General features: G+C 43.6%; 1 protein-coding gene across 3 annotated transcripts in view; it reads left to right on the top strand.

Moving 5' to 3' along the window:
* GRM7 (glutamate metabotropic receptor 7) overlaps positions 1-8,412 on the top strand; it is an 808,167-nt gene extending 799,755 nt beyond the window's left edge. For all 3 annotated transcript variants that reach the window (XM_038740578.1, XM_038740577.1, XM_038740576.1), the window contains one exon: positions 7,290-8,412. Coding sequence is in view for 1 of the 3 variants with exons in the window: in XM_038740577.1 (XP_038596505.1) it covers positions 7,290-7,339 (50 nt within the window). In the remaining 2 variants the exon portion in view is untranslated. The remainder of the gene's footprint in view (positions 1-7,289) is intronic.
* The last annotated feature ends 7,768 nt before the right edge of the window (positions 8,413-16,180 follow it).

Genomic DNA, 16,180 nt, shown 5'->3' with positions numbered 1-16,180 from the left:
TGGGTTGATAACAATGGCTTAGCATTGTATAAAAGCATCAAACATGCACTTGAAAATAATTGCAAAACAAATAGCTTCATATGTATATTCTTCCACTTCCCCTTCCCTCAGTCTCTGGCTAAGTCTATACTACTTACAAGGTGATATGGATAATTCAGGCAATTGCCAAGATAAAAACAAATTAAAAACCCCACCAGTGCCTCAGCTCTTTGCTTGCTGCAGAAAATACTATGTATTTGGCTGGAGTTCAATCAATCATTGTTTTTTATTGAGCACTTACTATGGGCTGAGCACTGTACTAGCACTTATTGGTTATCTGGTTATTGTCTCAATTTTCCACAACACAATTCCGGATTTAGCCGAAGTGCTGGTCTTGTGCTACTGTAATTCAGATTTCTAAGAAGCACTACTATTCATGTAGTAATGAGCCTATAAACTAAAAAAAAATAAGAAACGTTTAGACTCAAGGTGATGTTACACCACTCTTAAATCTTCTAACATTGCCTTTCTCATCATATCAATTGGGCCAGAAATCAAACTTTTATGAATCAAAAGGCCACAACCTTGGCCTAGGCCATCCTCTAAGCTGTAAGCTTTTTGTGGGCAGGGAATGTGTCTACCAACTCTATTATATTGTACTCGCCCAAGCGCTAAGTACAGTGCTCTGCACACAGTAAATGCTCAAAAACAACAGTGATGATGATGACTGATCATCCTTGACTCATTCATTCATTCAATCATATTTATTGAGCACTTACTGTGTGCAGAGCACTGTACTAAGCACTTGGGAAGTACAAATCGGCAACATATAGAGACGATCCCTACCCAACAACGGGCTCACAGTCTAGAAGGGGGAGACAGGTAACAAAACAAGTAGACAGGTGTCAATACTATCGGAATAAATACAATTATAGCTATATACACATCATTAATAAAATAGAGTAATAAATATGTACAAATGTACACAATTGCTGTGGGGAGGGGATGGGGGGAGGGTAAAAGGTGGGTTGGGAGGGGAGGAGGAGGAGGAGAGGAAAAAGTGGGGGCTCAGTCTGGGAAGGCCTCCTGAAAGAAGTGAGCTCTCAGTAGGACTTTGACGGGAGGAAGAGAGCTAGTTTGGCGGATGTGTGGAGGGAGGGCATTCCAGGCCAGGGGGAGGATGTAGGCTAGAGGTTGACGGTGGGTCAGTTGAGAATGAGGCACAGTGATGAGGTTAGCAGCAGAAGAGTGGAGTATGCAGGCTGGGCTGTAGAAGGAGAGAAGGGAGGTGAGGTTGGAGGGGGCAAGATGATGGAGAGCTTTGAAGCAGAAGGTGAGGAGTTTTTGCTTGATTCGAAGGTTGATAAGCAACCACTGGATATTTTTGAGGAGGGGAGTGACATGCCCCAAGTGTTTTTGTAGAAAGATAATCCGGGCAGCAGAGTGAAGTATAGACTGAAGCCAGGAGAGACAGGAGGATGGGATATCAGAAAGGAGGCTCATGCAGTTATCCAGTCGGGATACGACGATAGATTGAACCAGCAAGGTAGTGGTTTGGATGGAGAGGAAAGGGTGGATCTTGGTGATGCTGTGGAGGTGAGACTGGCAGGTTTTAGTGACAAATTAGATGTGTGGGTGAATGAGAGTGCGGAGTCAAGGATGACACCGAAGTTGTGGGCTTTTGAGATGGGAAGGATGGTAGTGCCTTCTACAGTGACGGAAAGTGAGGGAGAGGACAGGGTTTGGGAGGGAAGATAAGGAGCTCAGTCTTGGACATGTTGAGTTTTAGATGGCAGGCAGACATCCAGATGGAGATGTCCTGAAGGCAGGAGGAGGAGATACGAGTCTGGAGGGAGGGAGAGAGAACAGGGGTGGAGATGTAGATTTGGGTGTCATCAGCATAGAGATGATAGTTGAAGCCATGTGAGTGAATGAGTTCACCAAGGGAGTGAGTATAGCTGGAGAACAGAAAAGGACCAAGAACTGACCCTTGAGGAACCCCTATAGTAAGGGGATGGGAGGGGGAGGAGAAGCCCGCAAAAGGGGACTGAGAATGAACGGCCAAAGAAATAAGAGGAGAACCAAGAGAGGACGGAGTCTGTGAAGCCGAGGTTGGATAGTGTGTTGAGGAGAAGGGGATGGTCCACAGTGTTGAAGGCAGCTGAGAGGTCGAGGAGGATTAGGATGGAGGAGAAGCCATTGGATTTGGCAAGAAGGAGGTCATTGGTGGCCTTTGAGAGGGCATTTCGGTGGAGTTTAGGGGATGGAAGCCAGATTGGAGGGGGTCTAGGAGAGAGTTGGGGTAGAGGAATTTGAGGCAGTGAGTGTAGATGACTCATTATAGGAGTTTGGAAAGAAAGGGTAGGAGGGAGATAGCGCAATAATTAGAAGGGGTAGTGGGGTCAAGAGAGTATTTTTTGGGAAGGGGTTGATGTGAGCATGTTTGAAAGCAGAGGGGAAGGAACCAGTGGAGAGTGAGCAGTTGAAGATGGAAGTTAAGGAGGGGAGGAGGGAACGGGGAGAGTTTTCATAAGATGAGAGGGAATGGGGTCTGAAGCACAAGTAGATGGGGTGGCACTTGAGAGGAGAGAGATCTCATCTGAAGATACTGCTGGGAAGAATGGGAAAGTAACAGAGAAGGTTGAGAGCCGGGGGGATGGAGAAGGGGGCGGTGACTTTGGGGAGCTCAGACCTGATGGTGTTAATTTTACTAATGAAGTAGGTGGCCATATCGTTGGGGGTGAGGGATGGAGGAGGGGGAGGAACAGGGGGCCTGAGGAGGGAGTTAAATGCCTTGAACAGCTGATGGGGGTGATGGGCATGGGTGTCAATAAGGGAAGAAAAATAGTTTTGCCTGGCAGAGGGGAGGGCAGAGTTAAGGCAGGAAAGGACAAATTTAAAGTGAACAAAGTTGGCTTGGTGTTTAGACTTTTGCCAGCAGCATTCAGCAGCTCATTTTTTAGGAGAAGCAGCGTTGCTCAGTGGGAAGAGCCCGGGCTTTGGAGTCAGAAGTCATGGGTTCAAATCCTGGCTCCGCCAGTTGTCAGCTTTGTGACTTTGGGCAAGTCACTTAACTTCTCTGGGCCTCAGTTACCTCATCTGTAAAATGGGGATGAAGACTGTGAGCCCTTTGTGGGGCAACCTGATCACCTTGTAATCCCCAGCACGTAGAACAGTGATTTGCACATAGTAAGCACTTAATAAATGCCATCATTATTATTATATGAGCAAAGGAGGCGGACAGTGGCAGTGACCCAAGGCTGTGGGTTAGTGGTGCAGGAGCGATGAAGGGAAAGGGGAGTGAGCGAGCTGAGTTGAGTAGAGAGGGTGGTGTTGAGAGCAGTTATCTGGTCATCAAGAGTGAGTAGAGAGGATAGGGAGGCGCTGAGAGAGATGGATGGGATCGAGAGATCGGAGGTCTCTGTGGGGGAGTAATACAGATTTACAGGGGGGAGGAGTATGAGAGAGGAGGCAGGTGAGAAGGTTATGATCTGAGAGAGGGATTTCAGAGTTGGTGAGGGTGGAGATAGTGCAGGGGTAGGAGATGATAAGGTCGAAGGTGTGACCAAGTTGGTGAGTGGGCTGGGTGGGGTGGAGCAGGAGGTTGGCAGCATCAAGAAGAGATAGAAGGCGGGCAGCAGAGGAGTCACCGGGGACATCCATATAGATGTTGAAGTCTCCGAGGATCAGAGTGGGCATGAAAAAGGAGAGAAGGAAGGTGAGAAAAGGGTCCAAGTGGTTAAAAAAGTTGGAGGTGGGGCCAGGGGGCAGTAGTTGAGGGCTATAAGAATCTGGAGGGGGTGGTAGGGGCGAATAATATGGGCTTTAAAGGTGGGGAAGAAAGGGAAGGGGGAGGAGGGATGGTGCGAAAGCGACATATGTAATGAGCCTTTTGAATTCCAGAATTCCATTCAGTGAAAATGAAATTGAAAATGCGACCCCCTCGGTGTCGTGTTTGTAATACATTAAGAAACTACAGAGTGCTAGAAAGACAGCTATTCAATACACGTTTTAATTTGGACAAAGTTTAATTCTGGAGCTTGAATTAATCTGAACTGAGAGTTAGTTGTAATTTTTAGTTGTTCATCTGAGTACACCCATTTTCACTCCTTATGTTGTCAAAAGGTAAGGAAACAGAATTAAGAAAAAACGTTGTCATCATCCAAACACAGTTCTCTACTTCCCAATACATGAATTGAACAAATGGACTTCAGATATTCTACACAAGAATTAGAATTAAATTTTGGTGAATGAATACTTTTTGTAAATTACTTCCTTTGAGCAACTGAATTTGTGCTCATTTTCACATCTCATTTGCCTCATAATTCACCATTGTTGTGGGGAAAATACCCAAAGATTAAGGATTTTAGATTTACTGAAAAATTCTTCAGTAATGCATTACTTTTTCTATGGGAAGAGTTCTGAAAGTGAGTCTTGCATGGGAATTACTGACTGCTGATACTAATCAACTCTCATTGTTCTCTTTTATCTACCCAAGTGCAATTTTCCAGTACAATACCCAGCACAGCAAATGCACCGTTGTCCACAGTAGTGGACAACCAAAGAATTATTTCTGCATATCATGACTGATTGCAAATGTAAGGGTAATTACTCCAATTTTTTTTTTAACTCACCTAACCTAAATGACTATAACTGGCAAACATATTTACTGTAAGGGGGAGAAAAAAAAATAAATTTGAAGTGAATAAATGATTTTAACCCAAATATTCAATTTTTCCTGTACTGCTAAAAAAGTTCAATGATAGCAATATTAAATGAACTGACTGGACAGGCCTATACAAATACTTGAAACACTCAGCAATCTAGAATGGTTTGAAAATAAGTACTGTATCACTTTAAATTATTCTGTTATCCTAGAAGTTTCATAATAGTATTTATTGAGTACTTCAGTGGTGGCAATAGTAGTAGTACTAATAAAAGTAGTCATAGCAGCAACAACAGCATTTCCTGAGCCTCCCACATGGTATGGTAAATGGTGCTAGGTGCTTGGGAATTGCAGAATAAAGAAGTGACATGTTCCTTGTCCACTTACACTCTAATGGGGGAGACGAACATAAACATATTTACAACTTGAGTGATCGAAAATAAATAGTCAAGTATACATACATACATACATGAGTGCTGAGAATGGGTGCAAATAAGTTCATAAATGCTAGAGTTGGTCGAAGGGATGATATGACTCAGGGTTCTGGGAAATTAATTGAGGAAACCTTGTTGGAGGAGGTGGGATTTTGCTGTTAATACTACTATTGTGTGAAAGGCAAGAGTGTAACAGGCAGAAGCACTTATATGTAAGTGTCCTTTTTTGGCCTTCACTTTTCAGCAGATGAAATAATTCAGTGGAATTATACTGAGTTCATTCTTAATTTTTCAGATGAGCCTTCCACTACCAGTTGTTTGAATCATAAAAACATTCAGACCCAAGGATCTGTCAACATAACTGTGGGACCTCCTGGATGTTTTTGAGAATCTATGAACACTGTTCATCCTAAATACATTTAGCTCCTCCCCATCCCCTCCTGGCCAACCCCCATAGTGATTATTCACATTTTGGGTTGCTAAATTCTAAACATATAATTATATTTGCACATCACTTTAATTTCAGATATTTAATTATCAGTACAACAGAGGTTTCCAAATAAAATTTGTAAACATGTCAGTTCTCCAAGTCTTAAAAGATAAACACTCTATTTTGCAAGATCAGTTGTAACTTTTTCATGACTGTCAGCTGAGGTTTACCAGAGATGACATTTTGCAGCAATGACTAGGTAAAATAACAAAGTTCCCTGTCGTCATTCTCAAACTGAACACAATCACTCAAGGAACATCTCAGAAACAACTGAATTTCTCAAGAAGGTACATCTAGCCCTAGACCCATCTTCAGGTGGTGGTGTTACAGTCTGGGTTGTGACATCTAGCAAAACACAGTTCTTCTTGTGGTATAAGATGTTGGCCAGCACAAAGTCTAGGTAAGGTTCTTTTTAACCCTGGTACCTCACCATTTTTAAAAAGACATTTTCAATTTCCAGGTGAGTTATATGTATTTCTGCCACAAGAGGGCAAGAAGCAGCTGGACCTAGCGGAAAGATCACAGGCCTGGGAGTCAGAGTTCCTGGGTTCTAATCCTGGCTCTGCCAGTTGCTTGCTAGGTGACCTTGGGCAAGTCACTTAACTTCTCTGTGCCTCAGTTTCCTCAAATGTAAAATGGGGATTCAATCCCTGTTCTCCCTCCTACTTAGACTGTGAGCCCCATGCAGGACAGGGACTGTGTCCAACCTAATTAACCTGTACCTACCCCAGAGCTTAGAACAGTGTTTGACACATAATAAGCACTTAATGAATACCATAAAAAGAAGTCAAGCTGACCTTTGTATAGCCTACGGTGGCAATTCTCCTGTACCTTGGTGTGTCTGCTGCAGTGATTCTGTTCAGATCATTGGAATTTTTCTGTCTCGGTGAATTACTCATATACCTGGTAAGATTTGGAAAACCTTGTCTCCTTGCCCCCAGCCCAATGAAATCCACCCCTCAGCCTGCATTACCAAATCTTTGGCCTGAGAACACCACTAACTGTGTAACCATTTTGGATTTACTAAGTATCGTTTGGCAGAACTTCAGTAATAATACCACTCTCTCTTTACATTTTAACAAAGTGGGAAATAAACCCAGGGCCATCTTAGTAGGTAGGACATTGTGATTTCCAACCACCTGGCTCTCTAGAGTCCACGAAGCTCTGCAGTAAGTGGAAAAGATTTTATTTTACTCTAAGGGAAAACCCAAAGGAAGCCCTCAGAGTTAAGACTTATAGGATATTTAAACTGGCTTAAAATCTTAATGGAATCTATTTTTCTTAAATTACCATTACAGACTCGGAGGCTATAACACTGTAAAAGTAAATCTATGGTAATTGAATTGGGTAATAGTGAGAACTGGAGACACCACTTAGGTGGCCTGTGCTCCATGACAATGAATGTCATCAAGGCAAAAAATACACATTTTCCAAGGAACACAAGTAACCTGGAAGTGTTTCAAGAAGTCACCAACAACAGCGTACCTTGGCACCTTAGGAGATCTCTTCCAGCGTTGTGCTGGCTCATCAGGAAGCACTCCGGTCTGTTCAAAAGGGGCCACGGGTTCAGACAAATGGATCAATGAGCCCCACGGGGAACAGGGACTGGATCTGATCTGATTGCACACCTCAGGGCTTAACCCAGCACTTGGCACATAGCACGCACTTCCCAAATCAGACGTCAATCGGTGATTATTTTCACTGGACTTTTCTCTTTCAGGCCCTGCTGCAAAAAAGAAGTACGTCAGTTATAACAACCTAGTCATCTAATCCGTTCCATCCAACGGAAATATGAGGGAGGAAGACCTTCAATTATTCAGTCATCCAACCTGGCAGAGGACTCTTCCCGTCGTGCAGCATCCCATCACTGGAGGAGTTTAATGGCTGGGCAGTTACTGGAGACCAATGTTAGAGGATCTAAGTGTCCTAAACAGCTGCTTTTGAAATATCCTTAATTAATCTTGGCTTATTAAGTCACTGGCATCAACACTGCCACTCGGCTGTGACTTCAGACCGTCTCAATGAATGGGTACCTAGCTCCTTATAATGAACAGCATTTAGTGATGGTGACTTTACAGGGGCTGATTTGTCATTCTATGTACTTCCAGACTGCAAGGTTTTAAAGACTTTCTGTACAGTTTGTGAGGATTTTTGCGTATTGCCATCCAATGTTGTTTCAAAGGTCACTGTTTGTTTCAAATGCCCAGTTCTGTAGGAGCCCTATTCTCTCAGACATTTGAAAAAATCTTGGTGGACTAAAACAAATCTGTATATTACTGTATAACTATTATTATCGTATCACAACAAACCATATATGTTATTTTTTTTTTAAGAAAAAGAGATTTAAAGACCAAAAACTGTGCTGCGAAGTATGCCCCACCTATCCTAAGCACGATAGGCCACAGCAACGAAGAAAGGGTTTGGCTGAATTGAATAGAGGTCTTGATATTTGGAATGCATGCCAGTAATGTATTTTACAGTACATGTTAAGAATTTACGTTTGATATTTGTATTTGTGTTATATTTTGTTATTTTCGTTAGGTATATGAATATTTTGCAATAATTTTACTACTTACTAAGATATTTGGAAGAAAGAATATGGCTTTTACATGTCTTGAGGTTTTGTTGATGCCCCACTATGACTGACCAGTGTGATAAGGACTTAAAAAAAAGCATGTATGTTTTTTACTGTTTGTAATAAGTAATTTCGTTAATCTTGCTGCTTATGTGCCAATTTAGTGAATCAATCCTTGCCGCAAAGCTCCCCCTTTCCATTCTCTTTCGATCCTGTGATATTGTCCAAGAATGTATCAATAAAAGACTTTGGTTAACTTTTTTATTCACTGCAATAAATCTTTTTAGCTGTTTTTCCCCCTTTCACCCCCCAAACCAGAAACCAGGGTAGAATGGTTCGCCAGATTTTCTCACAAGGCACGGGACAAACCGTAAGGGTCTAGAGACTCCACTGGGAAGCCTAGACTCTTCCGCTCCCCATAATCCCCCAGACTGCCAGTCTCACCTGAAGTGGGCCACACACCTGGGATCCCCACCCTTCCAGAACTGCCCAGGAATCATACGTCAGGATTCTTCACGGGAATCCCTCCTGCCCTCTTCAGATTTCACTCTCCCTTGCATAGGTCCTCCCTTTGGCCTGAAACTCTCTCCCCCTGTATATCCAACAGACCACCACCACCCACCTTTAGAGCCTTATTAAAATCACATCTCCTCCAAGAGCCCTTCCCTGAATCAACCCTCATATCCTCCCTTCCCTCTACCTTCTGCGTCACCTATGTACTTGGATCCGTACCCTTTGAGCATTTGATACTCACCCCACCCTCTGCCCCCATCACTCAAGTACATATCCGCAATTGATTTTAATGTCTGTTGCCCCCTTAAGACTCTAAGCTCCTTTTAGGCAGGAAATGTGCCTACCAACTCTGTTCATTCATTCATTCAATCGTATTTATTGAGCACTTACTGTGTGCAGAGCACTGTACTAGCGCTTGGGAAGTACAAGTTGGCAACATATAGAGATGGTCTCTACCCAACAACGGGCTCAGAGTCTAGAAGGTGGAGACAGACAACAAAACAAAACATATTAACAAAATAAAATAGAATAGTAAATATGTACAAGTAAAATAGAGTAATAAATCTGTACAAACATATATACAGGTGCTGTGGGGAGGGTAAGGAGGTAGGGCCGGGGGGATGGGGAGGGGGAGAGGAAGGAGGGGGCTCAGTCTGGGAAGGCCTTCTGAAGGAGGTGAGCTCTCAGTAGGGCTTTGAAGGGAGGAAGAGAGCTAGCTTGGCGGATGTGCAGAGGGAGGGTATTCCAGGCCAGGGGGAGGACGTGGGCCGGGGGTCGATGGCGGGACAGGAAAGAATGAGGCACAGTGAGGAGGTTAGCAGCCGAGGAGCGGAGGGTGCAAGCTGGGCTGTAGAAGGAAAGAAGGGAGGTGAGGTAGGAAGGGGTGAGGTGATGGAGAGCCTTGAAGCCGAGAGTGAGGGGTTTTTGCCTGATGTGTACATTGACTGGTAGCCACTGGAGATTTTTGAGGAGGGGAGTAAACGTGCCCAGAGCGTTTCTGCACAAAGGATGATCCGGGCAGCAATGTGAAGTATAGACTGAAGTGGGGAGAGACTGGAGGATGGGAGATCAGAGAGGAGGCTGATGCAGTAATCCAGTTGGGATAGGATGAGAGACTGAACCAGCAGGGTAGCGGTTTGGTTGGAGAGGAAAGGGCGGATCTTGGCGGTGTTGCGGAGGTGAGACCGGCAGGTTTTGGTGACGGATTGGACGTGAGGGGTGAACGAGAGAGCAGAGTCGAGGATGCATTGTACTCTCCCAAGCGCTCTGCGCAGAGTAAGCCCTCAATAAATATCATTGATTGAGGGATTACACCCAGGATGTCTCCCACCAGGGAAGCATCCCCTCTCCTCCAAGTTAAGGTAATGCTGGTTCCAAATAGGATCACTGACTATCGACTTACCTTGTTAGGCAAGTCTCGGATTTGGCAGTTGTCTTCTAATCAGTTCCCTTAAGGACCCAGCTCTAGACAACACTTTGGGGACATTTCCTCCTCTCTCAGCAGGCAGGTGAGCTGGGGGGTGGGGTGGAGGGGAGGAAGCATCTCCAAGAGAGCATCTAGTATGCTGTCAGGGTCACCTAGTCCCTTTAAGCAAGTCATCAGAATCAGATTTACATGACACATGGGAGTTCATCACCTAGAGATGAAAAGTCGATTTAATTTGAGAAAAGTGCCTGTATTTAATACACTTTGTTATTTTATGCCTGTATCTGGTCTTTCTACCCTATCTCTAGATCACGTCCTGGGAATCTCAGTCATAGTGCTCTGAATTCTTGGGCTAATGAACTGCTGCTTCTGATTTTCTCAGGCCTTTGGCTCTGATAAGCTTGACATGCCAATCCCCTTACTTAACATTGTGCCCATTAGGCATGACAGCTTCCTCCCCCTTCCCACCTCTCCAACATACACCTATCACTGGAACCCTTCCTTCCTACCCATCCTCTCCTATAGGCCACCTGAGTTGTGGGAGGGCTAGACAGGTAAAAGAGGTGAGGAATGGAGGTCATTACCTGGATCATTTAAGCCACAAACTGGGTCCAACTAAAATATCTGGATTACTGAGGCAAGTGTATTTTTGGTTGGAAGTAGATAAATAATTGTTTCAATTGTCCACTTCCATCTGCCATACACCTTGCCTAGGCTAAGAAAATGGAAATGGAAACCTGCAACCAATGAATGCCACTGTAGTGAGTGCTTAGGAGAGGTCGATATAACAGAGGTGGTAGACACATTTCCTGACCATGCCAACCACTCTACATTAATCTGATAACCCTAAAGCCCACAGAAACCTAAAAGAAAAAAAAGAGTAGAAAGGAGAATCAGCTGTTAAGACACTGCTTCAGCTAACTGTCTGAATTTCTAACTCCAAACAGGAAGTTCGGCAATGACGACTTCTCTCATTTTACACTTGGCAAATCAGACTATGTGACCAGCACTCAAAAAACAGTACACCAGGTTGTCATGCTTGATTTGAAACTATGGGGATGCAATATATTCCACTTAAAAAAATTCTAAATCTGGTTCTGTCTCTTGAAATTTTCTTCCTTAAAAGACATGAGAAATAGGGATGGCAGAGTGCCAGGTATGAAATGGATGTAGGATAGAATCTAAGCCAAGAATGGGAAAATCCTGGTGGGCTGGTGCTGAGTGGGTTGAGCTGAATTGCATCCATGGCCACACGGGAAGAGATGTGGAATAGAGCTGTCAGCGGGTGCAGAGTTCTTCGGAGGAAGCTATTAGAAGCCATGTGCAAGCGGTAGCCAAAAGTGATGAATTTCTGCTCGTCAAACCTCTCCATCACCTCTTCCCTCTGTACAGGCTTCATGATGCTGAATTTAAGATTTCTCAAAACAATTTTCAGAGCGAGTGTGGTGTTGGGCATGTGTGCATGTGCGCACACGCACACACACACACACACACCATGCTTTGCAATCTATGAGAAACAGTAAAGACATCTGGTCACTATAGGCAATATCATAATGAGGAGCAAAGCCACTCCACCCAATAATTTCAGCCAAAGCTTCTTCGAGCCTGAGGAAATGGAGGCTAGCTCTACCCAGACAAACTTAAATGGAACATGGAGCAAACTACCCAGATATAAGCAAACCATCGCTATGGAATTATGACTATCAATCAAATTCACTGGTTAAGACACTAACTCCCCACTTCACTCTGAATGAAGTACTTAAAGCAAAGTGATCAGATTTTCCCAAGCTCGAAGCCAGCCACTATCCTGCAGAGAAAACAGGCTGTCCAATTTCCTAAATTCACTCAAGAGTTGCAGGGAGGTGAGAGTCAACCATAATTAAAGGGAGAGGGGTTGTGTTGCCTTTCCCTTTCTGCTGCAGAGTAGGCTGGCCCTTGCTAATGTTTCCAATTGTTTCAGTTCCTCCCTGCCCTGTAACTGCTTAATCACATCCACACAGGTTTCTAGGAGAGCATCCAGGAAGGGGAGGAAGGGAAGGTGGAAGGACACGGGGAGGAGAGGAAAGAGGACTAGAGTTAAACACAGATGTGGTAGCAATGGTTGGAGAAATGAGTAGTAAGATGGTGAGTAGGACAGGGGGACATTTTGTTCCAACGTGGGACTGATCTGTTGGCACTGAAATATCGGTCCCCCTAACACAAAGGATTTTTTCTCATTTTCCACTGCTTCTGGGAAAATTTTAGATCACAAACACCTTGCTCTCTCTTTCCCCTTTCTTTTGCTTGCCCTGAATGTCCTACTGCACTGTGAGTGGGGAAGTGGGACACATTTGAAATGGATTCAATGGGCGGATACCCGATTATCTGCACACCTGGTATCCTAATTGCAGAAACACTCTGGCTCTCCACCTTAGGAGCCTACTCAAGACAATACAGGAAAATAAAGCCTTCATACAGAGTAATTATCCCCATCTTTGAGGCAAGCAGCAAACTAGCTAAGTTTATTGTTAAAGTAACTGGAATCTCGTTTACTTTGCATCTATCTGAAAACTAAGGGACTCTGGGTTCTCCACTTGCTGGATATTAGAATATTGCTAGTAATTACATTATAATAAGGACAATGCCAATTATACTATAATAATGATCAGAATGCTGTAATAATCACCATTGTATGTAAGATCATGATGCTTGAAGGAAATTTTTGAAAATTCAAAACATTTCAACACACTTTCCAAAACAGAGGCCTGGAATCTACCCCACACCCAAGACAAAAATCACAGAACTATATCCATATCTGTGTAGCCACTCTTCATATTTGAAGATGACTGTCATAAGACAGAGTTAAAATGAAAACAATGTCAAGTGATAAAAACAACAAATATTGGCAAACAAGGGAACATATCTCTCTCTCTCTGTGTGTGTGTGTGTGTGTGTGTGTGTGTGTGTATGAGAGAGGGTAAGGTGCAGTAGACACTGTCAGTCTCACACCAGTCTTTTCAGACACACTTTGAACCACAGGTCAGCTTTCCTGCCAGTGGAGACTTCTTCTAGCATGAAATCCAATCAAATGTATCCACATGTGGATTGTGGCTAAACAAAAGTGATGTGGGACAAATGTTCCTTTCTAAATTGTGCACATATAAGTGTGGAGACATTTACTATTGTCCAGTACCTGAAGATGTGCTTTCAAGTTTTCTCTTCAATATCAAAACATTTCCAAAGTCTCTGCGTGAAAAGAAATCCTTGATTTTGTGTAGTCATTCAATTTCCAAAGTATTTTCATATAATTTGAGTCATTTTTGTGCTCGCAACATCCCCATGAGGTAAGGAAATATTTTTTTTCTCCATTTTGCAGATGGGGAAACTGAAACATGATGGGTTAAGTGATTTGCCCAAGGTCACATAGCAGGCAAGTGACAGAGCTCTGATTACAATCCCGCTCCTCTGACTTTCAGATCCAAACTCTTTCCACTAACCTGTCTCTCGTGATTCACCTACGTAAAACATTCAAATCAACTCTGTGTAAGAGCATGACTAATTTCTAATTAGTGGGTTACTGCAGTTCCACTTCACAAAGGTTTTAGTCAAACAAGCCTGAGGGAGAAGACACAAATAGGAGAGTGGGTGTTCATTACCCTCTTCCCATAACTTATCGATCAATGTATCAATCAGTAGCATACATTGAGTGGCTCTAGATTGTAAAACACTGCCATTCTAAATGCTTGAGAAAGTGCAAGAAAAGGGAGACACATGTTTCCTGCCCTCAAGCAGCCTTTATTTTTTATGGTATTTGTCAAGTGCTTACTACGTGCCAGGTACTCTACTAAGCACCGGGGTGAATACAAGCTAATCAGGTTGGACACATTCCCTGTTCCACATGGAGCTCGCTGTCTTAATCCCCATTTTACAGATGAGAGAACTGAGGCCCAGAGAAGTGACTTGCCCAAGGCCGCACTGTGGACAAGTGATGGAGCCAGGATTAGAACTCAGGTCCTTCTGACAATCAAATGATGTCACCATCTCTACAGGCTATCTGTCCTTTCATTCATTCATTCAATCATATTTATTGAGCACTTACTGTGTGCAGAGCACTGTACTAAGTGTTTGGGAAGTACAAGTTGGCAACATATAGAAACGGTCCCTCCCCAACAACGGGCTCACAGTCTAGAAGTCCTGATCCCAAAGCCTCCCACCCCAACGAGGAAGTAGAGAAGGGTCACCAGGTATGCCTAGACTATGCTTTGGGAAACAACACAAAATATTTGGGGATTGATCTGAACAACAAATTTCAGAGTAAACAAGTGAAAATCAACTCCAGAGGGTAAGTAATATCCAGGCTTGAACTGCCTAAACACATTTTGCAATGGGCAGGAGGATGAGGGAGGAGAGAGGGTGATGGATAGGGGGTGATGGAGAGAGAGGAAAATGAAGAAAGGAAAAGAGGGGGAGTGAGAGTGAGAATCTAAGTTGCGAGTCCACAGGAGGAGTCTTTCTAGACATCCATCAAATGTGCACAGTACTCTGATGAAGATAATCGGCATCTAAAGAAAGTTGGGCAGATGAGATATAGACAGCCCAAAACAAATACATATGTATAAAAGCCACTGTAGTCTCACAGTTATTGAAACTAATTCTCCCTTTGTAAGTAAAATGAAACTTGTTATATGTCTTTTTGATTGTAAAAATGGTCACTGGAGAGCTAAGAGATCCAATTTCACCAATTCCTCTCACATCTAAGTATGTGACTGGGTGGAGGAGAAAGTAGGTTGCCTGATTTCCCACCTGGGGGTGGCCCCAGGGAAGTGGGAGGCAGAACATTCTGTGAAGCTCCATAGAAGGAAGGGACCCAGGCTGGCCGTGGGTTTGCAGATAGGGGAAGGGATGTGTGAGCAGATTTTCCAGTGGCTCTATTCTAGCTTTCCCTCATATTCCCAGGCCTCAGGGCTGCTACCCCTCCAGGGGACAGAGAGGAGGCTGAGAGGTGATGAGGGCGAAGGGGGTGGGGGTGGGGGCACACCCATGTGTGATTTCTACCACTGCACCAGGGTATTGAGAGGCTGCTCCAGCAGGGGTAGAGGGCACCAATGTCCATCTCCCGACTCATCAGCCTGGGTTCCAGAGTGGCAGCCAGAGCAGGAAAAGCAGGAAACCACCTGTGGTTCATCACAAAAACCTGGATCCTCTGGCCCTGACCCCAGGGCAGGCAGAGGAGACAAAATGAGAAGGCTCTTGCTTGTTTCCCTTTCCTTTAAAAAGAAACATGACCAAAATTAAATTCCCTGGGGCCAGCAGCTCCTGCCCAAACTCCATTGTGGTCGCACGGATGTATGCAGGAGGTGGGCGAAGGGCCAACGTCTGATTGCATCACTTGACTGTGGAAGAAGGTGATGCCATATTAGATCATAGTTCAACCCCTTCTACCAAGGATTTGTAGATTTGATAGAATGCCCAGACAAATTCCTAATCCAAATGACACCTGTTGTTTCCTTCCCTCTACCCTATTTTCTCTTTCTTTCTGTTCTCTCTCTGTTTGGTCAACTCCCAATCTAATTCACTATAATAAGAATCTAACAGATGAGGTTAAATATTCAATTTTTACAAAGTGCATTATGCTGAGGTCTGGTGTCTGAGGTTAGGGCATTAGTCTTTTGCCTAATGAAAGAATCTCTTTGTGTCTATAAAATAATTATTTGAAGATGTACCAATCTCTAAACCATAGTATTTTAAATTTATTTATAAAGCTAAAGTCTCAGTAATCACAGAAATTACTTGCAATTTTAACTGATGGCAAATGCATTCCTAGGTACCTGGCCATTTGACATTAAATTCAATCGAGCTTGGAGAATATTTAGGCAGAAATTGCTTTTATAAAAAGACATTTCCTTGAAAATCAATTCTAGGGGTTGATCTTTTTCCTACCTAACCCACTGTAATTTTTAAGATGCACCTCAGAATCGTTTTATTAAACTCTCAAGCCTAAGCTATCTGGAAACCTTTGGAAGCTGCCTTAATTCTTTCAGGTGAGTAGAATACCATCTTTGCAAATGTATGCTCCCATTCAGGAAACTACCATAATAGCCTGTTTATTTTATTTTGT

The sequence above is a fragment of the Tachyglossus aculeatus genome, chromosome X1, assembly GCF_015852505.1.
Source record: "Tachyglossus aculeatus isolate mTacAcu1 chromosome X1, mTacAcu1.pri, whole genome shotgun sequence".
NCBI classification, from domain to species: Eukaryota; Metazoa; Chordata; class Mammalia; order Monotremata; family Tachyglossidae; genus Tachyglossus; species Tachyglossus aculeatus.
This window is presented reverse-complemented; position numbering and strand designations above follow the sequence as displayed.